The following is a 22,898-nucleotide window of genomic DNA, read 5'->3' as shown; positions in this document are numbered from 1 at the left end:
CTCTTTCTTCTTTGCCTCCTTTTCCACACTTCGCCTATCAACCTATGCACGTTTCTTTTTATAACTCTCTCCTCCTTTCTCTCTTTTTCTCTCTCTCTCTCCCTCTCTCTTTCTTCTTTCTCTCTTCAGAGAATCTATTCACATTTTTCTCTCTCTCTCTCCCTTTCCTCCTCCCTGGAAGGTTCTCTCTGCTCCCTCTCTCCTCTCTGTGATATCTCCAAATATTTCAACATGATTTTTTTTTTACAAGAGTTTCCATTAGAGAATTTAAGATGACCAAGGAGTCTTTCCTATGTTACTTTTCACGAGAAATCAATCGGTGTACATGTAAGAGTTTTAGGAATGATGGTTCGCGAAATATGCGCTTGTAACAAGCCAATATCAAAAAAATTCGAAAGTTATATCTACTTATTTTTACACCAATAATTTACGACATACAGCCTGATTCCCTCGAATTTGCCATCAAAAATTTTGTCAAAAGAGAACGAATGCAGGTTATCACTCACCTTTATATTTATGGAACTTGATGGTCCGAGTTTATCACTCACCTTTATATTTATGGAACTTGATGGTCCGAGCTTATCACTCACCTTTAATCCACTTTTTTTTACACCAATAATTTACGACATACAGCCTGATTCCCTCGAATTTGCCATCAAAAATTTTGTCAAAAGAGAACGAATTTGCCATCAAAAATTTTGTCAAAAGAGAACGAATGCAGGTTATCACTCACCTTTATTATTCATGGAACTTGATGGTCCGAGCTTATCACTCACCTTTATATTCATGGAACTTGATGGTCCGAGGTTATCACTCACCTTTATATTCATTGAACTTTCACTCACCTTTATATTCATGGAACTTGATGGTACGAGGTTAAAACTCACCTTTATATTCATGGAACTTGATGGTCCGAGGTTATCACTCACCTTTATATTCATGGAACTTGATGGTCCGAGGTTATCAATCACCTTTATATTCATGGAAATTGATGGTCCGAGGTTATCACTCACCTTTATATTCATGGAACTTGATGGTCCGAGGTTATCACTCACCTTTATATTCATTGAACTTGATGGTCCGAGGTTATCACTCACCTTTATATTCATGGAACTTGATGGTCCGAGGTTATCACTCACCTTTGTATTCATGGAACTTGATGCTCCGAGGTTATCACTCACCTTTATATTCATGGAACTTGATGGTCCGAGGTTATCACTCACCTTTATATTCATGGAACTTGATGGTCCGAGGTTATCACTCACCTTTATATTCATGGAACTTGATGGTCCGAGGTTATCACTCACCTTTATATTCATGTAACTTGATGGTCCGAGGTTATCACTCACCTTTATATTCATGGAACTTGATGGTCCGAGGTTCAGGGTGTCTACCAAAATGGAAAAATAAAATTCCCTGACTTTTCTCGGTCTTCCAGTCCATTTTTTCCAAATTTCCAGTCTACTTTTTCAAGATTTTCCACCCTATTCCCACTGCGTCCGAGGTTATCACTCACCTTTATATTCATGGAACTTGATGGTCCGAGGTTATCACTCACCTTTATATTCATGGAACTTGATGGTCCGAGGTTATCACTCACCTTTGTATTCATGGAACTTGATGGTCCGAGTTTTGGGTGTGGAGGATTTGGACTTGGAACTCTTCTTCCTATGGTTGTTCTTGTCCTTCCCGGGAGCGGGCTGTTGTTGCTGTATCCTGGATAGGGAGGAGGACGAGGAGGAGGGAGGAGACGATATGGAGGAGAGGGGAGAGAGGGAGGAGGTGGAAGAACCTGGACGGGGCGAGACGAAAAAGAAGAGATTGGAATTAGTTTAAATTCTTTCAATATGAATAAATTAATGTAAAGGTGGGTGCTAAGAAGTTCATGACCTCATGTGTTACTTTTGTCGACCTTGTGAGTTACTTTGGTCAACATTTGGGCTTCTCCTTATATGAAGTCCTGTTCTGCCGTGCTAAGCGAAAACGCCGTATGTCAAAAAAATCGATTTTTGGTGCCAAATGGTTTCTATGTTCCTAAATTTTGATCCTCTATTTTTTTTCTTTATCCTAAACCCCTTAAAAACCACTAAAACGTGTTGCCGTATGTCAAAAACGTTTGTTTGCCGTAAAAAATGAAATCTTTAAACTCGATTTCCCGAAAGTAGGGTTTTTTGACATACGGCGTTTTCGCTTATTATGAAGCAAAAATTGTGTGAGTTTCATACTGTGTTGCTTTGCCAAACCACCATTGGGGCAGTTGGTCAATACATTTTACTGTTTACCTATACTTAGTCCCCCATTACTTCTGGAGTTCTAGGCACTAAATTTTACATTCATTCGGGGAACAGAAAATTCGAGAAAAAATTCCGTCCCGGCTGGGATTCGAACCCACGCCCTCCTGATTACGAGGCGGGTACTCACCTAATGAGAGGGGACTCAACAGGGTGGCTCCATTCACAGGAACACTCATCACAGTCACAATGCCAGCGTTAGCCGCGGCCGTCTCCAACATATCCGAGCCCACGATTCCCCTCTCGCGCTCCTCACTTAGTGAAGTAGGGGAAGACGCTCGTCTGCCTCCCCTCTCACGCTCTTCGCTCAGCGAAGGAGGGGAAGACGCCCGCACCCCGCCCGCCTCCCCGGACAGCGAAGGCGGGGAAGTGGCCTCCGAGCTTCGGGAATCATCGTCCAAGGTCATGTAGTGATCGGGCGGTTCCGGCCGGGAGCTTTGACCTTCGCACGTGGCGCGAAACGCAATGACACCCTCCTTGACGGCACGCTCGATGGGCTCCTCGGTGTGCAGGATGTTCTTCTTTATTAGCTCAAGTGGGCCGGGCCTGGGAACATGGTGAATTTTGTTAAATTTCTAAAGTGAAACACATTTTGCTAATTGTTTGTTATCTTGTAGGTTGGGGTAATTTTGAGACAAGTGACCTTGTTTAGACTGCTGGGGTAAAGGGACTTTTCAGTCCTATTCGGGCAGGATAAACAAGGTATATTCTATTCTATTCTATTCTATAGTCAGCCCAGTTAGCTTGGAGTACAGCACGCCTGCCTTGTAAGCGCCAGGTCGTGAGTTTGATTCCCGGGCCGGGCAAACTTTGCCCTAAACAGATAAGGTTCGTTCTCAGAACGGCTGGCTTTCTCCTGTCCTGTCGTCTTTCTCTTAGCTTTCGGGACGATCATGCCTTAGCTGTTACGGTTCTCTCTGTAGCAAATACTTTGCAAGTTTACTGTTGCTGATTTATTCAGCGTATTTTTGAGGTACGGCACCTGTTGTTAACTAATCCGCACAACCTGAATAGTTAGCATACCCACACATTGTATGGTTCCCTAATACAATGGCATACACGCATCACAATCACACACATACCTACAATAGGTACATATGTACATACAATAATTGCTCGTACAAAGTATTTAGCACCTAAACACAGAGGCAACAATGTCTAATAAAATATTGTACACTGTACAGCATACATATAAAATAAATAAGTAATAATAAGTAAGTACATACAATACAATACAATAAATTGTACAGTATTTAATACATACAAAAGTCACAATCACGAATCACAATGGAAGGCACATGGCTAATATACATCCACATGTGCCAGTGGCGTAGCGTCCATGTAGGGCGTGTATGGCGGCCATACAATCTAAATTTACTCAAATACCCTTAAATATTGACTTTAAATATTTATGAAGAAGCATGTGCATATCATGAAATTTAGCGAAGTACATTAAGCAGGGAACGACTTTTGTGACACGCATTTATGCTTAACACGATTAAAATTCCTTTAGTTATTAATTTCATATTATCTTATTTATATGGCCGACTATGACCAAAAAGTCCCATTTAAAAATATGAAATTAATATTATTTATGTCCAGAGAAAAAAAAGGACAAGCATGTGCATAACTTATGTAGTAATGTGCATGGTGATGGAAATTAGTGCCCTACACGCCTTACACTTGACTTTAGAGTTATTTCATATATCTTATTTATACGGCCGGCTATGACCAAAAAGTCCCATTTAAAAATATGAAATTAATATTATTTATGTCCAGACGAAAAAAAGGACTCCCCTCTCCTCCCCCACCTGAACAGGAGGGAAGACGCAAAATGGCAGCAAAAAATGCAAAAAGACGAAGAAAAATAAGAATGAGAACAAGAAGAAAAAGAAGAATCCAAACAAGAAGATATTTTGCGACAAGAGGAAATCTTTATGCAAACTGCCGGCGACTACTATTGAAGAACTAAGGATAGCTAATCGGCACGGGCCAGCCTTAGCTTAGAGGGGAGAGTGCGCCTGCCTTGTGAGCGCTAGGGCGCGGGTTCGATTCCCGCCTGGGACGGATTTTATCCTGAACAGATAATGTTCGTTCTGGGAAAGGCTGGCATTCTCCTATCTTGTTTACACTTGACTTTAGACCACGCTACGCCACTGACATGTGCGTTAATTTAAATTGGTAAGCCGGCCAATTCTCAGAACTGGACGTTGACTGCATTGGGAAACAATGAGGATTTTGCGACAAGAGGAAATCTTTATGCAAACTGCCGGCGACTACTATTGATGACCTAAGGATAGCTAATCGGCACGGGCCAGCCTATAGTTAGCTTAGAGGGGAGAGTGCACCTGCCTCGTAAGCGCTAGGGCGCGGGTTCAATTCCCGCCTACGGCGGATTTTATCCTGAACAGATAATGTTCGTTCTGGGAAAGGCTGGCGTTCTCCTATCTCCTTCCTTCCCTCTTCGATTTCGGGATGATAAAACCTCCGTTCTTGATAGGTTGATACAGTTCCTTCTTTCTATCCTCCATCAAACCCCGAAAAAAGGTCCAATTTTTCCATTTTTATTCACCGAGTTCTATATTTCACGAACAACTAGCCCCATACGACACAAATGTCGTAGACGTAGCGTCAATATTTCGGTGCGAAATTCGCAGAAACGCGACGAAAAAATTGTTCAATAAGTAATAATCTCGATGAGTAATATGGAGTATGACGTGAGCGTCTGTGCGTGTCACGACTGTCACGAGAAGAGATCATAAAAAAAATCGTCGACTGGATAAATAAACACAACACACTGTTCCGAAATATAAAGCGCCCCGTTCAGGCGTTGGAATAACAAAATTATAAGAAGAACACAAGAAATTCCGCGAAAAGATTCCCCCAAAAAACAGAACGATAAAATCAAAGGAAATTGAGAAGTTAAACAACGATTAGCCAGCCTAGTTAGCTTAGTTGGTAGCGCGTCTGCCTTTTAAGCGCTAGGCCGCGGGTTCGATTCCCGCCCGGGGCGAATTTTATCCTGATGGGATAATGTTCGTTCTCGGAACGGCTGGCTTTCTCCTATCCTGTCTTCCTCTCTCTTCGATTTCGGGACGATAAGACCATAGCAGTTACAGTTCCCTCTGTCAAACCTCTTAAAAAAGAAGGAAATTGAGAAGTTAAACAACGATTAGCTTGAAATTAAATGCAAATACATAATTATTTAGATGAGAATGCTTGGTTTGTATCCCGATGGGTGGATTCAGGGCTAACAGCGCTTTTCCCGCTGGCTTTCCCGGCCCCACTAAGGCTGGGTGAGGTTAATGTGAGCAGGCGGGTAGCTTGTCGTCGAATGGAGAGTAGGGTTGGGACATCGACATCGATGTCAACATCGATGTTTTTCTTTCGATGGAAACATCGAACATCGATGTTTTTGATTACGATACATCGGACACTCGATATATCGAAGTTTAAAAACATCGATGTATCGAACATCGATGTTTTCGTCTCGATGTCCCAACCCTGTGTGTACAACAACTACTAGTTTATGGACACCCTGTATTTGGAGACAGCTAGGTATGTGCAGCATAACTTTCTTTTCTGCGTCCTCCTCTTTCCCTCTCTCTCTCTCTCTCTCTCCTCCCTCCTTCTCTCTCATTATGAGCTTCCAATCAAAAAAATTGCTTTTTTTTTTTCATTTCCCTGCTTATTCAAACCTCAGTGTCGTCTGACGAATGAAAATTCGGGGCACACTTTATCATGTGGCGAAAAATTTAAATTGTTTAGATTAATATTCTTAAAGCTTTTTTTTTAAAGAGGTTTGACCGGGAACTGTAACTGCTATGGTCTTATCGTCCCGAAATCGAAGAGAGAAGGAAGACAGGATAGGAGAAAGCCAGCCGTTCCGTAACTGTACTTTTTTAAGCGAATGCAAATATCAAGTTTTTTTTTAAAGAGGTTTGACAGAGGGAACTGTGACTGCTAGAGAAATCGAAGAGAGAAGGAAGACAGGATAGGAGAAAGCCAGCCGTTCCGAGAACGAACATTATCCCATCAGGATAAAAAAAAAAAACACATGTATTTTTTTGTTAAGAGGTTTGACAGAGGGAACTGTAACTGCTATGGTCTTATCGTCCCAAAATCAAAGAGAGAAGGAAGACAGGATAGGAGAAAGCCAGCCGTTCCGAGAACGAACATTATCCCAGCAGGATAAAATCCGCCCTGGGCGGGAATCGAACCCGCGGCCTAGCGCTTACAAGGCAGACGCACTACCAACTAAGCTAACTATTAGGCTAACACAACTTTTAGGGCTGTTTGCCCCTAGAGTCCCTACACCTAAGCCTTGGAATGGCCTTTTTTTGTTCGAAGGATTTAGTTAACGTGTAGAATTCTCAACCAGGGTATTAAAATTGGTGACTGGGCTATCCAGAAGCTTACCAAACTGCATATTTAAATTTAAAGAAGCCGGCCAAGTTGCCTTGTAAGCACTACGATGCGATGTGAACATGCGAAAAAGGTACCTCTACCCTAATTCAAAGGCTGTCGAATTATACAAATAATAATTTGCATTAGGGAAAGGGAGGACGTCGCCTTCTCAATCCTCTTTTGCCCGAAGAAATGAGAAGACAATTTCGGGTCTCAAATCAGGGACTTTTTTTAACCTAAAAAGGAAAAGAAACATTACTTTCCTTCTTATGGGTATAGGATAAGGAAAGTACATACCAAACATCCCTGCTCAAAGTTCCGCTTTATGTAAACACTACCTACGTAGGTACCTACCTATATGATAATAATAGTGCTTATTTTTACTGCTCGCATAGGACTGATAAGTCCCTTTACTCCAGCAGTAGGCTACTACTATTATTGTGGTCAAATTCTCAAATTATATTGAGGATAAAATTCCATACCTCGGCTGGGATTGAACCCACGCCCTCCTGTTTACAAGGCGAGCGCCTTGACCACTACACCACCGAGGCAGGCAGGACCACTACACCACACCAAAAAGAGGTTTAATAGAGGGAACAGAACTGTAACAACGGAGGTCCCTTGGTCTCGAAATGGAAGAGAGAAGGGTACGAGAAAGCCAGCCGTTCTGAAAACGAACTTTATCTGTTTATTAAGATAGGTTCACCCTGGAAGGGAATGGAACCTGCGACCAAGAGCTTACAACGCAGACCCCACCCAGCCCCCGTACCCCCCAGGCTTCCTTGCTTAGCCTTTTTTTTTTTTTAATTTTTTTTTTTTTTATTATTTTTTTTTTAGATTTAACGTCACTGTATACACTGCTAAGGTTCGAATCCCGAATACAGTGGATTTTATCCTAAACAGATAAGGAACACCTGGCTTTCTTCAATCCTGTCTGCGTTCTATCTTCACTTTCGGGACGATAAGACCTCACAGCAGGTTTTTCAAGGGTTTGATATAGATTTTTCTAGGGTCTGTGATATAGGCTTTTCTAGAGGTTTGATGTAGGTTTTTCTAGGGCTTGTAATATAGGGTTTTCTGGAGTTCCCCCCCTTTCCCCCCCCCCGAAAAAAAAAAATAATAATACAAAAAAAAAAAAAAATAATAATAAAATAAAAAACAAGAGAAAAAAAAGATAATCAGAGTTAAAGAAAAGCGCATGGTTTTCTAGCGATGAAAGAACTGCTACGTTAGACTCGTGTGGTCTGTGTCGTAGCATATGCTCATCCCGTAGTACATTCCATATCAGATTTTAGGTGCTGGGTCATAGATTGGTGGTGGTAGACCACCGCCCAATAGAGAATAGTAGGTGTAGGATGGAGCTAAGATGCAAAAGAATATTTCGGGCATTCAACAATTCAACATGTATTGTTTTGTACAAAACAAAGCTTATGGTACCTGAGATCAATCAATGTGATTTCTCAATATTTAGCCTTAAGATGTTTAGTAAACACAATAAAGTTTAGCCTAGATTTGTATCAACATGGTGGTAGACCACCGCCCAATAGAGAATAGTAGGTGTAGGATGGAGCTAAGATGCAAAAGAATATTTCGGGCATTCAACAATTCAACATGACGTATTGTTTTGTACAAAGCTTATGGTACCTGAGATCAATCAATGTGATTTCTCAATATTTAGCCTTAAGATGTTTAGCAAACACAATAAAGTTTAGCCTAGATTTGTATCAACATGGACTACCCTGTATATCCTACATCCTCTTCTAATGTCTTGTCATAGTCTTCTTCGTTCCCTCTTCATTTAACTCCCTCATACATTAACATCTAGAATATGCTCTTGAATTTCATTAATGAATTTGCTTTTACAAAAGTCAAAAATTCATTTAAAAAATCTTTGGACTCTGAAGGTCCAAAGATTAACACACTACTATCACGTCACGTGAGCTGACGTAACTTGAGGGCAGTATGGCTATCATGAAGAAAATTACCTACTTATTATTATTATTATTATTATTATTTACTCTTTATTGTTTATAATTACATGTACACAAAATACACAGAAATTACAAGCAAGGGGCGAGATTATTGCCTAAGGCAATCTCTACCATTGGTACCTGAGATCAATCAATGTGATTTCTCAATATTTAGCCTTAAAATGTTTAGTAAACACAATAAAGTTTAGCCTAGATTTGTATCAACATGGACTACCCTGTATATCCTACATCCTCTCCTAATGTCTTGTCATAGTCTTCTTCGTTCCCTCTTCATTTAACTCCCTCATACATTAACATCTAGAATATGCTCTTGAATTTCATTAATGAATTTGCTTCAACAAAAGTCAAAAATTCATTTAAAAAATCTTTGGACTCTGAAGGTAGAAACACACTACTATCACGTCACGTGAGCTCACGTAACTTGAGGGCAGGATGGCTATCATGAAGAAAATTACCTAAAATATTATGGGAAAACTTTGAACTACATCTTTCTGACTCCCCATGAGTTCACGTGACGGGAAGGCAGTGTGTTTCTACTTTCTACTTTTTTTGGGGGGCTTTATTTTAAGTGGCAGGGTTCTCACTTTATGGGAAAACTTTGAACTACATCTTTCTGACTCCCCATGAGTTCACGTGACGGGAAGGCAGTGTGTTTCTACTTTCTACTTTTTTTTTTAGGGCTTTATTTTAAGTGGCAGGGTTCTCACTTATACGTGAGCTCTTCCACCCAACCACTGATTTTTAATAATAAATTAATCAGAGTACCTTTACCCTCCAACCCAACTCTAAAGGAACAGATTTTCCGCGAAGAATATCAGCCATTTTGCTAACCACTTTTTTTTTTGCCAGGCCCCTGGAATGGAACAGGATAATGTTCATTATGACAGATGTCCCCCAGTCTCCCTAATGTTTTGCTAACCACTTTTTTTTTGCCAGGCCCCTGGAATGGAACAGGATAATGTTCATTATGACAGATGTCTCCCAGTCTCCCTAATGGTTAGGCTACGCGTGATTGGCAAAACGTACCTACATTTTGGCATGATACATCAGAGTACCTTTACCCTCCAACCCAACTCTAAAGGAACAGATTTTCCGCGAAGAATATCAGCCATTTTGCTAACCACTTTTTTTTTGCCAGGCCCCTGGAATGGAACAGGATAATGTTCATTATGACAGATGTCTCCCAGTCTCCCTAATGGGTTAGGCTACGCGTGATTGGCAAAACGTACCTACATTTTGGCATGATACTTTTTTTTTCGTCTTTTCTGTGGAGATTCTTTCTTTCTTCAAATTAATGTACAATTTAGGTCAGTATACGGAATACAGGGTGGCACAGAGTTCGTCAGAAGTTACTGGGCGAACGTCCAATTACTGATTCGGGTTCTAAATTTTATGGGAGAAAAATTTCGCCCGCGGCGCAACGTTCTATCTAGGGTTCGAGTGCCGGTAGTGACGGAAAATTTGGTAGCGTCATTTAGAGGTGGTTCAGAAGTTACTGGGCGAACGTCCAATTACTGATTCGGGTTCTAAATTTTATGGGAGAAAAATTTCGCCCGCGGCGCAACGTTCTATCTAGGGTTCGAGTGCCGGTAGTGACGGAAAATTTGGTAGCGTCATTTAGAGGTGGACATTTGTAAAAGTTCTGCCTAATCAAGAAATCGATTGGAAAATTCAATATTTTAGGGCTCTCTAATCTTCCAAATTAATGACCATAATATGGTTGTTCTCTGACCATGGTCCCTCTGGGTTGACCATGATATTATCACCTTAAGGCTGATTGAGCGGCTTAAGGAAAACGCCAACTCCGTCTGTTTCACAGAAAAAGGCGGTGAAGAAGAAGAGGAATTCCGTACATAATATTTCATGTCACAACCAGGATTCAAACCACAGCCCTCTTGCGGTTATAAAGTTATAAATCCCTTGGCCATCCATCATCAAATCATCATTCACTGTGGGGACTAGAGACTTTACGACCATTTTTTTACTTTATTATTATTATTATTTTTTTAATGATAACCCAGAGAAGCTTATAATTTATAGGGCAGACGATTCAGGGGGCATAGGAGGGCACGTCGAAATGTCACCAACTAAACAGTGCTGACACGAGGCGCATTAAATTGTCCCTCCTAGTACAGCTCGACACACAATTTGTACCCCCCGTTAAAAAACATGAAATTCTATTCAGTTATTTATTTCACCAACCTCAGTGGTGTAGTGGTTAGCGCGGTGGACTTCGGATCTGGAGGTTGGTGGTTCGACTCCAAGTCGAGTCGTAAAATTTAGCGAAGTACATTAAGCAGGGAACGAGTTTTGTGACACGCATTTATGCTTAACACGATTGAAATTCCTTTAGTTATTTATTTCATATCTCAGTGGTGTAGTGGTTAGCGCGGTGGACTTCGGATCTGGAGGTTGGTGGTTCGAGTCCAAGTCGAGTCATAAAATTTAGCGAAGTGCATTAAGCAGGGAACGACTTTTGTGACACGCATTTATGCTTAACACGATTAAAATTCCTTTAGTTATTTATTTCATAGCATCTAATTGAGTAATGGGTCGCCTCAGCATCAACTTGACTTTGAGGGCTGCAAGCAAATAGAAACAAAAACAATTACAATAAATTAAGTCCAGAGAAAAAAAAAGGACTCCCCTCTCCTCCCCCACCTGAACAGGAGGGAAGACGCAAAATGGCAGGCAAAAAATGCAAAAAGACGAAGCAAAAGAAGAATGAGAACAAGAAGAAAAAAAGAATCCAAACAAGAAGAAAAAGAATGAGTAGTAGGAGGCGAGGGTGCGGGCACATTTGGAAAATTTCGCCGTCATGAAATGAAATTCACGATATGAATTCCCCCGAGACGATGTGTGCCGCTTGAAAGAAAAATGTATTTGGGTGAAATTATAATGAGAAGAGGGAGGGGGAGGACATGATGCACAAATCTTGCAGTACTAATAACGTACCCATATACAATTTGTTTCGTACACATCAGTAATGAGAAGAGGGAGGGGGAGGACATGATGCACAAATCTTGCAGTACTAATAACGTACCCATATACAATTTGTTTCGTACACATCAGAGAGAAAACACACATAACTGGGCAAAACTAAACATACACGTTCATTATTTATCAATATTTACGTTATTTATTTCGCTTTGCTTCCCTGGTTGACGCACGCTTGAGGAGCAACAGCGGGGACTTCAATCGAGCAATTTCATGCTCCCAAGAGAGAACAAGTTATCTACTTTTTTGAAAGGCACTTGTGTCGGCCCTTCCGCCGGATTTCTAATAATGGTCCTTTGGGCAGGATTTCAAATAATGGTCCTTCGGGCCAGATTTTAAACAATTATTGTTCTTCGGGCCGGATTTCTAATCATGGTCCTTTGGGCCGACAATTTCATGCTCCCAAGAGAGAACAAGTTATCTACTTTTTTGAAAGGCACTCATGTTGGTCCTTCGGGCCGAATTTCTAATAAAATGGTGCTTCAGGCCGGATAGAAATAATGGTCCTTCAGGCAGGATTTCAAATAATGGTCCTTCGGGACAGATTTTAAACAATTATTGTTCTTCGGGGCGGATTTTCAATCATGGTCCTTTGGGCCAGATTTCTAATCAAGGTCCTTCAGGCCGGATTTCTAATCATGGTCCTTTGGGCCAGATTTGTAATAATGGTCCATTGGGCCGTATTTTTGAAATAATGGCCCTTCAGGCCAGATTTAAACAATTGTTCTTCGGACCCGATTTTAAATAATGGTCTTTCGGGCCGGATTTGGAACAATGGTTCTTGAAGCCGGATTAAAAAAAAAAATGGTCCAATGGCTCAGATTTCAAATAATGGTCCTTCGGGCCGGATATAATTAGAGCAAATAGAGGTAAGAGAGATGAGAGGTACTTACATTCTTTATTTTTGTCCATAGACTTCTGGAGGGGTGAGTCATCGACTTCCGCCTTGGGAGGACTGAGCGGCGGCTGAGGCGGTATTGGAATAGTGGAAGTGGAGGGGAAGGACGTGGTGGAGCTACTGCTAGTGTGACTGGAATGGCTACTGGACGTGGCCATGCCGTCCGATTTTAGCACGCTCCCGACGTCCTTGAACCAACTGGGGTAAATCGACACGATCGTGTCCAGAAGGTCTTGGTCCAGCTGGATCTTCCAGAGAAGGGACGAGTCGCTTTGGTGTCCTTCTGAAAGCAGAAACTCCGTTCTTGATAGGTTGATACAGTTCCTTCTTTCTATCCTCCATCAAACCCCGAAAAAAGGTCCAATTTTTCCATTTTTATTCACCAAGTTCTATATTTCACGAACAACTAGCCCCATAAGGCACAAATGTTTTAGACGTAGCGTCAATATTTCGGTGCGAAATTCACAGAAACGCACCGAAGAAATTGTTTAATAAGTAATAATCTCGATGACTAATGATGGAGTATGACGTGATCGTCTGTGCGTGTCACGAGAAAAGATCATAAAAAAAAATTGTCGACTAGATAAATAAACACAACACACTGTTCCAAAATATAAAGCGCCCCGTTCAGGCGTTGGAATAACAAAATTATAATAAGAACAGAGGAAATTCCGCGAAACAATTTCTCCAAAAAACAGAACGATAAAATCAAAGGCTATTGAGAAGTTAAACAACGATTAGCCAGCCTAGTTAGCTTAGTTGGTAGCGCGTCTGCCTTGTAAGCGCTAGGCCGCGCAAAGCAGAAAAGAGAGACAAGGGAAGATTTAGTAAGGCAGTAGGTTATATGGCAAAGACGGTAAACATTATCAGTATTATGGTGTCCTAAAAGCACAAAAGAGACAATTGGCTTTCTCCTATCCTGTCTTCCTCTCTCTTCGATTTCGGGACGATAAGACCATAGCAGTTACAGTTCCCTCTGTCAAACCTCTTAAATAAAAAAAAAGAAGGAAATTGAAAAGTTAAACAACGATTAGCTTGAAATTAAATGCAAATACATAATTATTTAGATGAGAATGCTTGGTTTGTATCCCGATGGGTGGATTCAGGGCTAACAGCGCTTTTCCGGCTGGCTTTTCCCGGCCCCACTTAAGGCTGGGTGAGGTTAATGTGAGCAGGCGGGTAGCTTGTCGTCAAATGGAGAGAAAAAGCAGAAAAGAGAGACAAGGGAAGATTTAGTAAGGCAGTAGGTTATATGGCAAAGACGGTAAACATTATCAGTATTATGGTGTCCTGAAAGCACAAAAGAGACAATTGAAGAATATGGCAAAGAGGGCAAAAGACGAACATGTATCAGTACTAGGCACATACCAAAGGAGGATCTCAGGAGTTATGTTAAGAAGAATAAGAAGTAATAGACTGTTAGTGGGAAGTAACCACAATAGGAGGTTCACAGAGATCTATTCCGAGTAGCATAGTATACAATTATACATAGAATAGCATAGTATGTAATAAAATATAGTCTAATTATCAAGAGAATAAATAGAAAATTTCATTAGGTATAAGAGACAATTGAAGAATATGGCAAAGGGGGCAAAAGACAAACATGTATCAGTACTAGGCACATACCAAAGGAGGATCTCAGGAGTTATAGAAGAATAAGAAGTAATAGACTGTTAGTGGGAAGTAACCACAATAGGAGGTTCACAGAGATCTATTCCGAGTAGCATAGTATACATAGAATAGTATGTAATAAAATATAGTCTAATTATCAAGAAAATAAATAGAAAATTTCATTATTTAAAACCAAAGTTTCTCCGTTTTGAACACGACTTTAAACAGTTTAAATTAAACATGATTTCCAAACTCACTTCACCCTATCCCAACTGAAAGACTGGCATCACACTGTATTCAGTATCAGTTCGGCCTGGCAAGGATTTCATATTACAAACAAACACAAAAGACCCAACTTACAATACCCAGGCAACAAGGCTAATACCACATATCAATTCACTAAACACACAAACATTATCATATCGCTGTGATATTGAAACGAAGCTTTCAGTGTTGGGGATTTGCAAATGGTTCGGACCTTGACTTTCCATGTGTGGAAAGAATAGAAATTCACACAAAATTCCCAATTATGAAATGAAAGACAAGATTGTCAATATACTCAATGTTATGAAACAGTCGCCATGCCAAATGGTCTCTAACTGCTAGAAGACAAAGTAGAGAGAGCTTCAACCAATACGCTAAGGATTGTGGAGAGAAAGAAGTAAATTCGGAACACCTACATGAAGATAGATGAGGTTGAGGTACTCTTCATGGCAAAAGTGTAGACACAGTACGTGAGAAAAGTCGGGACAACAAAGTTGAAAATTCGAGATCATAAAAGTAGTACTTACGACAAAGGGCCATAACAGAGAATGGCCTAGGGAAATGAGCTGTTTGTCAATTTGGGTCGGCAAAAATTGATGCTCACAGAAGAAGGAATATTCCAAATTCCTGTGAATATTCTAAAGATTATATTGAATGGTAGGTTGGTCATACATAGTGAGCTCGGAGGGAGGCGCTAGGTCACGGGTTTGATTCACGCCCTGGGCGGACTTTATCCTAAACAGATAATATTCGTTCTCGGAACGGCTGGCTTTCTCCTATCCTGTCTTCCTTCTCTCTTCGCTTTCGAGACGATAAGACCTTTCGGGAAGATAAGACAATTCATCGGCTATTCCAAGACTATCGTTTCTTTACTCTTTTCCTTGTCGCCATGTTTTTCTTCCAGACTGTACCAGATAAGAGGATAGAGGAGATGGTCTCAATTTGAACTCAGTTGTATCCGGTGTGTCCCACCTCCTCAATATCATCAGAGAAAAAAAAAAAAATGGTGACAGGGTGCCACAAGTTTAGGGTGGAAGAACTCTATTTTTGAGCTACTTCCCCTGATTTAAGCTGTTGGATCTGTTGGAATGCTATATTAGAGTGTTGAGCTTCTCGATATGGAGTTTAATATTAGAGTGCCAGAACCCAGTCACCCGATTGGGCTGCCGGCACCCTAGTTTTTTTCTCAGTGTTTACTCATTTCCTTGTCTCCAAGTTTTTCTTCCAGACTGTACCAGATAAGAGGATAGAGGAGATGGTCTCAATTTGAACTCAGTTGTATCCGGTGTGTTCCACCTCCTCAATATCATCAGAGTAGATAGATGAGGTTGAGGTACTCTTCATGGCAAAAGTGTAGACACAGTACGTGAGAAAAGTCGGGACAACAAAGTTGAAAATTCGAGAAAATATAAAAGTAGCACTTACGACAAAGGGCCATAACAGAGAATCCCCATTCCTGGAAAATGAGCTGTTTGTCAATTTGGGTCGGCAAAAATTGATGCTCACAGAAGAAGGAATACTCCAAATTCCTGTGAATATTCTAAAGATTATATTGAATGGTAGGTTGGCCATACATAGTGAGCTCGGAGGGAGGCGCTAGGTCACGGGTTTGATTCACGCCCTGGGCGGACTTTATCCTAAACAGATGAGGTTTGTTCTCGGAACGGCTGGCTTTCTCCTATCCTGTCTTCCTTCTCTCTTCGCTTTCGGGACGATAAGAACTTGGGGGAAGATAAGACAATTCATCGGCTATTCCAAGACTATCGTTTCTTTACTCTTTTCCTTGTCGCCATGTTTTTCTTCCAGACTGTACCAGATAAGAGGATAGAGGAGATGGTCTCAATTTGAACTCAGTTGTATCCGGTGTGTCCCACCTCCTCAATATCATCAGAGCATTAGAGGTTCCCCAGATCTGATCAGCTTAGAACATGACGTCATGCTACGATCTTCAAGTTCTTTGTTATTGCTGGTAAAACTTCTCAAATCTTAATTTTCTCACACGTTCTTCGTGAATTTTCATTGGGGCTTTATTAGAATGAATATTGCCAGCTTAGTTAGCTTGGTTGGTAGCGCGTCTGCCTTGTAAGCGCTAGATCGCGAGTTCGATTCCCACCCGGGGAGGATTTTATCCTGAACAAATAATGTTAGTTCCCGGAACGGCTGGCATTCTTCTATCCTGTCTTCCTTCTCTCGTGGATTAAAACCTTAGCAGTTACAGTTCCCTCTATCAAACTAAAAAAAAAAAACCGCGGTCCAAGTGTTACCGCAGCTCAACAGTCACCAAAGGGAATATGCCGCGACCCAAGAGTCATCTAAGTGACTGTACCGCGGTCCCAGGGTAACTTTGACCGACTATACCGCCTCGTTAACATTAGGTATGGTGTATGGTTCGGGAAGACATTATCCATGCAATTTCATACCCCCCAATCATTTGTCATTAGAATTATGCATGCACGTCTGAATCGTGCATATTTACATAATCATCACGCGTGAATCAATACGAGTCCCAGTGGAGTGGCGTGAATATTCTCTTGGGATCTATGCATTCGTAACTCGTAGTGGATATTCTCTTCGGACCTGCGCATTCGTAACTCGCAAAGAAAAGGATAAAATCACGTAAATAGTGCTTCAGTGGACTGAAGAAAGCGGCAATAGCACGATGAACGCACCAGCTGATCCAGTACCCAATGGATCACCATCAAAGATAAGAGATAAGTAAGGTTATGCGTGGTTAGTATATCCCGATGCTGCTGGCTTTTCGCAGTCCACCATTTCCCACTAACAAAATAAAAAAAAAAAAAAAAAAAAAAACCGCGGTCCAAGTGTTACCGCAGCTCAACAGTCACCAAACGGAATATGCCGCGACCCAAGAGTCATCTAAGTGACTGTACCGCGGTCCCAGGGTAACTTTAACCGACTATACCGCCTCGTTAACATTAGGTATGGTTCGGGTAGACATTATCCATGCAATTTCATACCCCCCCAATCATTTGTCATTAGAATTATGCATGCACGTCTGAATCGTGCATATTTACATAATCATCACGCGTGAATCAATACGAGTCCCAGTGGAGTGGCGTGAATATTCTCTTGGGATCTACGCATTCGTAACTCGTAGTGGATATTCTCTTGGGACCTGCGCATTCGTAACTCGCAAAGAAAAGGATAAAATCACCAAAGTAAATAGTGCTTCAGTGGACTGAAGAAATTGGCAATAGCACGTTGAACGCACCAGCTGATCCAGTAGCCAGTACCCAATGGATCACCATCAAAGATAAGAGATAAGTAAGATTATGCGTGGTTAGTATATTCCGATGGTGCTGGCTTTTCGCGGTCCAACTCGGTCCCAGGGTAACTTTAACTGACTATACCGCGGTCCCTCTATCAAACTTAAAAACTGACTATACCGCCTCGTGCACGTCTGTTTAATGTGAGAAGTAAGGAAAGTACCACCTCCCTTCCTCTTTACGACCCCACCCTCCCTACCTACCTACTTAGCAAAAATAGTGATATCAAAGGTTAACCAACCCCAGTGACGCAGTGGTTAACGCGCAGGACTTTGGATCTGGAGGTTGGACAGATTCTCCTGTTTGACTTCTTGATCCTGACCTCTACAATGTCCTGACTATGACTTACCATGTCCTGAGTGAATACCAGTCGTGTAGCCTGATCCTGATAGTAATAGACCCTTTAAGATATCTATCATATCGTATTCGTGGAAAACCCCGTTCCCTTTTTACACCCCGTTCCCTACTATGGACCAACGGAGCTATCTCGATGGCGTAAATTCTTCTTCAATAACTTTTTCTACCGTTCTTATGATCCTTCAAATTTTCAAGCCATGGTTTAATAAACAGTTCATCAAATACTTCTGAATTCCTTTTTCTTGTTTTGTATTTGGATGGGTTGCGGTAACAGGGTAGGTACCACCCCTGTTACTGATACATGTATTATTCTCTAACCCATAAAATACACGAGACCTTGTTTAGACTGCTGGGGTAAAGGGACTTTTCAGTCCTATTCGGGCAGGATAAACAAGGTATATTCTATTCTTGTCTTTTCTTCTGTTCCTTCCCTTTCTTATTTTCAGAATTCAGCATCTGTTATCTCGACACGAGACCTTGTTTAGACTGCTGGGGTAAAGGGACTTTTCAGTCCTATTCGGGCAGGATAAACAAGGTATATTCTATTCTATTCTTGTCTTTTCTTCTGTTCCTTCCCTTTCTTATTTTCAGAATTCAGCATCTGTTATCTCGGTTTTTCTTCACTCTTGCCCTTCTTACCTCTTCACTTTCAATCTCCGCGGCTAGTGTTCTAATGATTCTGAATCTTATCATGACTTTATGATCGTCCGATAATGTAAACACGATACCGTACTGCTGCTGAATGCAATGCTTTGTGCACTCTCCAAAGTACTATCTTAGTCCGTCCGAAGTGTACTCTCCAAAGTATACTAAATAGGACAGACTGGAGGAGGAAGTGGATTTGACAACGATTGTCTGAATTCCCTAAGTGCTCCATTATTATCGGAGAGATTAAATCGGAAGCAAGTCAAATGAAATCTCTTTTCTTTTTTTTTTCTTATATTTGGTGTTGAAAATTAACGAGTTTTATTTTGCCGATTTTTCATTTAGTTTGTATGTACATATGTGTGGCAGAAATGTGCAATAGAAATGAAATTTGCTCACTAGATATTGTGCCTTTGAAGGTCTGTAGAGCCCCTTTTCACTGTAATACTAGCTAAGAAGCAGTTGCAGTTCCCTCTAAATCCGGATAACTGGAAAATCCGGATAGTAAAACCCGAGACCATTTCTTAAAATAATCTCAAACGGATCTCCAATAATCTCATTTCTCAATGGAATGCAATGCTTTGTGCACTCTCCAAAGTACTATCTTAGTCCGTCCGAAGTGTACTCTCCAAAGTACTCTAACTAGGACAGATTGGGGGAAGTGGATTTGACAACGATTGTCTGAATTCCCTAAGTGCTTCATTATTATCGGATAGATTAAATCGGAAGCAAGTTAAATTAAATCTTTTTTTTTTTTTTTTCTTTCTAATATTTGGTGTTGAAAATTAACGAGTTTTATCTTGCCGATTTTGCATTTAGTTTGAATGTATGTCTGGCAGAAATGTGCAATACAAACGAAATTTGCTCCCTAGATTATTGGGCCTTTGAGGGTCTGTAGAGCCCCTTTTCACTGTACTACTAGTTAAGAAGAAAAACTGGAAAATCCGGATAGTAAAACCTGAGACCATTTCTTAAAATAATCTCAAACGGATCTCCAATAATCTCATTTCTCAATACTCAGCTCTACACTCTCCGTTTGTAAATTCGCCAGGTACCTCTCTTTATGTGTTCTCTCCCTTGAAGAAGAATTTACGCCATCGAGATAGCTCCGTTGGTCCATAGTAGGGAACGGGGTGTAAAAAGCATAGAAAAGCTTTTCCACGAATACGATATGATAGATATCTTAAAGGGTCTATTACTATCAGGATTAGGCTACACGACTGGTATTCACTCAGGACATGGTAAGTCATAGTCAGGACATTGTAGAGGTCAGGATCAAGAAGTCAAACAGGAGAATTATGCGAGCTTTCCGTTTTAGTACTGCTGGGTCAAAAGTGGCAGTACTCCTTTTGAGGACATCTGCAAAATTCATACGAGAGCAACCATTTTTATCTCATTATCATTATCCAGGAAGATGCCGAAACCGAAAATGATTTGTAAGTTGTAAGAGCACTTTCGACAAAGTCTTTCGCAAATCAGAGGATTTAAACTTTCAAAGTTCAAACTGTTAGTCGTCTTTTTCTGTTAAAGGTGTGTTTCTACCTTTAAGTCATGTCACGTGAAGGTGTGTTTTTTTAAGTCATGTCACGTGAAGGTGTGTTTTTTTTAAGTCATGTCACGTGAAGGTGTGTTTTTTTTAAGTCATGTCACGTGAAGGTGTGTTTTTTTTTAAGTCATGTCACGTGAAGGTGTGTTTCTACCTTTAAGAAGGGATGTCATTATCATGACGTAAAGTGATGTCAGGTGAAGTCATGGGGTAGTTCAAAGTTGTTGGTAGTTCAAAGTTGTCCACACATGGGGTAGTTCAAAGTTGTCCACACTACTATCACGTCACGTGACAATATACCTTGTTTATCCTGCCCGAATAGGACTGAAAAGTCCCTTTACCCCAGCAGTCTAAACAAGGTCTCGTGTATTTTATGGGTTATGTATCAGTAACAGGGGTGGTACCTACCCTGTTACCCCAACCCACCCAAATACAAAACAAGAAAAAGGAATTCAGAAGTATTTGATGAACTGTTTATTAAACCATGGCTTGAAAATTTGAAGGATCATAAGAACGGTGGAAAAAAGTTTTGAAGAAGAATTTACGCCATCGAGATAGCTCCGTTGGTCCATAGTAGGGAACGGGGTGTAAAAAGCATAGAAAAGCTTTTCCACGAATACGATATGATAGATATCTTAAAGGGTCTATTACTATCAGGATTGAAGGTGTGTTTTTTTTAAGTCATGTCACGTGAAGGTGTGTTTTTTTTAAGTCATGTCACGTGAAGGTGTGTTTTTTTTAAGTCATGTCACGTGAAGGTGTGTTTTTTTAAGTCATGTCACGTGAAGGTGTGTTTTTTTAAGTCATGTCACGTGAAGGTGTGTTTTTTTTTAAGTCATGTCACGTGAAGGTGTGTTTTTTTTTAAGTCATGTCACGTGAAGGTGTGTTTTTTTTTAAGTCATGTCACGTGAAGGTGTGTTTTTTTTTAAGTCATGTCACGTGAAGGTGTGTTTTTTTTTAAGTCATGTCACGTGAAGGTGTGTTTTTTTTTAAGTCATGTCACGTGAAGGTGTGTTTTTTTTTAAGTCATGTCACGTGAAGGTGTGTTTTTTTTTAAGTCATGTCACGTGAAGGTGTGTTTCTACCTTTAAGAAGGGATGTCATTATCATGACGTAAAGTGATGTCAGGTGAAGTCATGGGGTAGTTCAAAGTTGTTGGTAGTTCAAAGTTGTCCACACATGGGGTAGTTCAAAGTTGTCCACACTACTATCACGTCACGTGACGTGATGGTAGTGTGTTTCTACCTTTAATGTGCACGTCTGTACTCAAGGTACAGAAGAGGGTACAAGATTATTACGGCAACCATAAGGTTTGTGTTGTCCAGAATGGAGTTCTGTCCTCATGTATATCTGTTCGACCGATCAGCATGATGCTTGTGACTCAAAGCTTTCCATTTCTGGACTTGCACGTGACCCGAATTCCCTTGATGACAACACAGCTGTCATTGGGATTGGAAATCAACGAGAAAACAGGGTTGGCGGAGTTACCAAAGTGCGGGCAGATAATGCAGATATATGTACATACATACGGGAAACACATACACCAAATTACCACATTGTGGACAGTGTCTTTTGGGGAGATTATCTTCCAAAAATTATAGTCAGAAACGGTCATATACCACCCAAAGGTTTACATTGCTGGACTGAGCATGACCCTAACTCCATTCATGACAATATAACTGTCACTGGAGTTGGAAATCAATCAATGAGAAAATACGGTGTGGCGGAGTTACCAAAGTGCGAGTAGATTCAGCTAATGTAAATATTATTTACTTATGTTAAACACTTGTACGTATCCAATGAAACATAAGACAATACGAGTAGTTTAGGACTTCCATTTCTGGACTTGCACGTGACCCGAATTCCCTTGATGACAACACAGCTGTCATTGGGATTGGAAATCAATGAGAAAACAGGGTTAGCGGAGTTACCAAAGTGCGGGCAGATATATGTACATACATACGGGAAACACATACACCAAATTACCACATTGTGGACAGTGTCTTTTGGGGATATCATCTTCCAAAAATTATAGTCAGAAACGGTCATATACCACCCAAAGGTTTACATTGCTGGACTGAGCATGACCCAAACTCCCTTCATGACAATATAACTGTCACTGGAGTTGGAAATCAATCAATGAGAAAATACGGTGTGGCGGAGTTACCAAAGTGCGAGTGGATTCAGCTAATGTATATATTATTTACTTATGTTAAACACTTGTACGTATCCAATGAAACATAAGAAAATACGAGTAGTTTAGGACCAAAATAGAAAAACTAGATCGAGGTCTTCAAATTTTGGTAGCCTCAGATTCTAACATCCCAGGAGAATAGAATGACTGTCATTCACTATCGCCCAACAAAGCCCGCACACTCCAGTGGTCTCAATCACTGCAATTATGAATGCACTATTGCACACTCCGCACTGCACCTTGAATTAACACTGCGTTATGTGGATGATTAGCATGTAACTTCAGTAATGGGATTTGAGTACTGGGGTCCGCCGTTCCCAACCTAACTTCGCTCATTACTTGAACCGGTGCGGTGACTTTAATATCTGTATTCGTCAAAGGACCCGGACATTAGGCAGACAAAGGTTTG

The 22,898-nt window shown here is 40.8% G+C and overlaps 2 protein-coding genes across 2 annotated transcripts; both read right to left on the bottom strand.

The window, feature by feature from the left end:
• Positions 1-1,512: 1,512 nt before the first annotated feature.
• Positions 1,513-3,322, bottom strand: LOC103516881 (putative protein TPRXL). Its single transcript, XM_008481867.3, has 3 exons — positions 3,315-3,322; positions 2,422-2,837; positions 1,513-1,792 (listed from the first exon to the last, which is right to left on the bottom strand). The coding sequence occupies exons 1-3, from the start codon at positions 3,320-3,322 to the stop codon at positions 1,593-1,595; spliced, it is 624 nt and encodes a 207-aa protein (XP_008480089.1). The 3' UTR covers positions 1,513-1,592.
• Positions 3,323-11,212: 7,890 nt separating this feature from the next.
• LOC103516880 lies at positions 11,213-12,867 on the bottom strand (the record flags this gene model as incomplete). The annotated part of the gene is made up of 2 exons (XM_008481866.1): positions 11,213-11,271; positions 12,580-12,867. Coding segments are annotated over 2 exons (347 nt in total), but the record flags the coding sequence as incomplete, so codon positions are not given.
• Positions 12,868-22,898: the final 10,031 nt, after the last annotated feature.

Source organism: Diaphorina citri, unplaced genomic scaffold (assembly GCF_000475195.1).
Source record: "Diaphorina citri unplaced genomic scaffold, Diaci psyllid genome assembly version 1.1 scaffold1689, whole genome shotgun sequence".
Taxonomy (NCBI): Eukaryota; Metazoa; Arthropoda; class Insecta; order Hemiptera; family Psyllidae; genus Diaphorina; species Diaphorina citri.
This window is presented reverse-complemented; position numbering and strand designations above follow the sequence as displayed.

What these genes read in the sequence shown, in the direction of transcription:
- LOC103516881 (XM_008481867.3), bottom strand. An exon ending in GTTGAGTCCCCTCTCATTAG is followed by an intron (nt 1,793 to 2,421) that starts GTGAGTACCCGC and finishes CGCCCCGTCCAG; the next exon opens with GTTCTTCCACCTCCTCCCTC.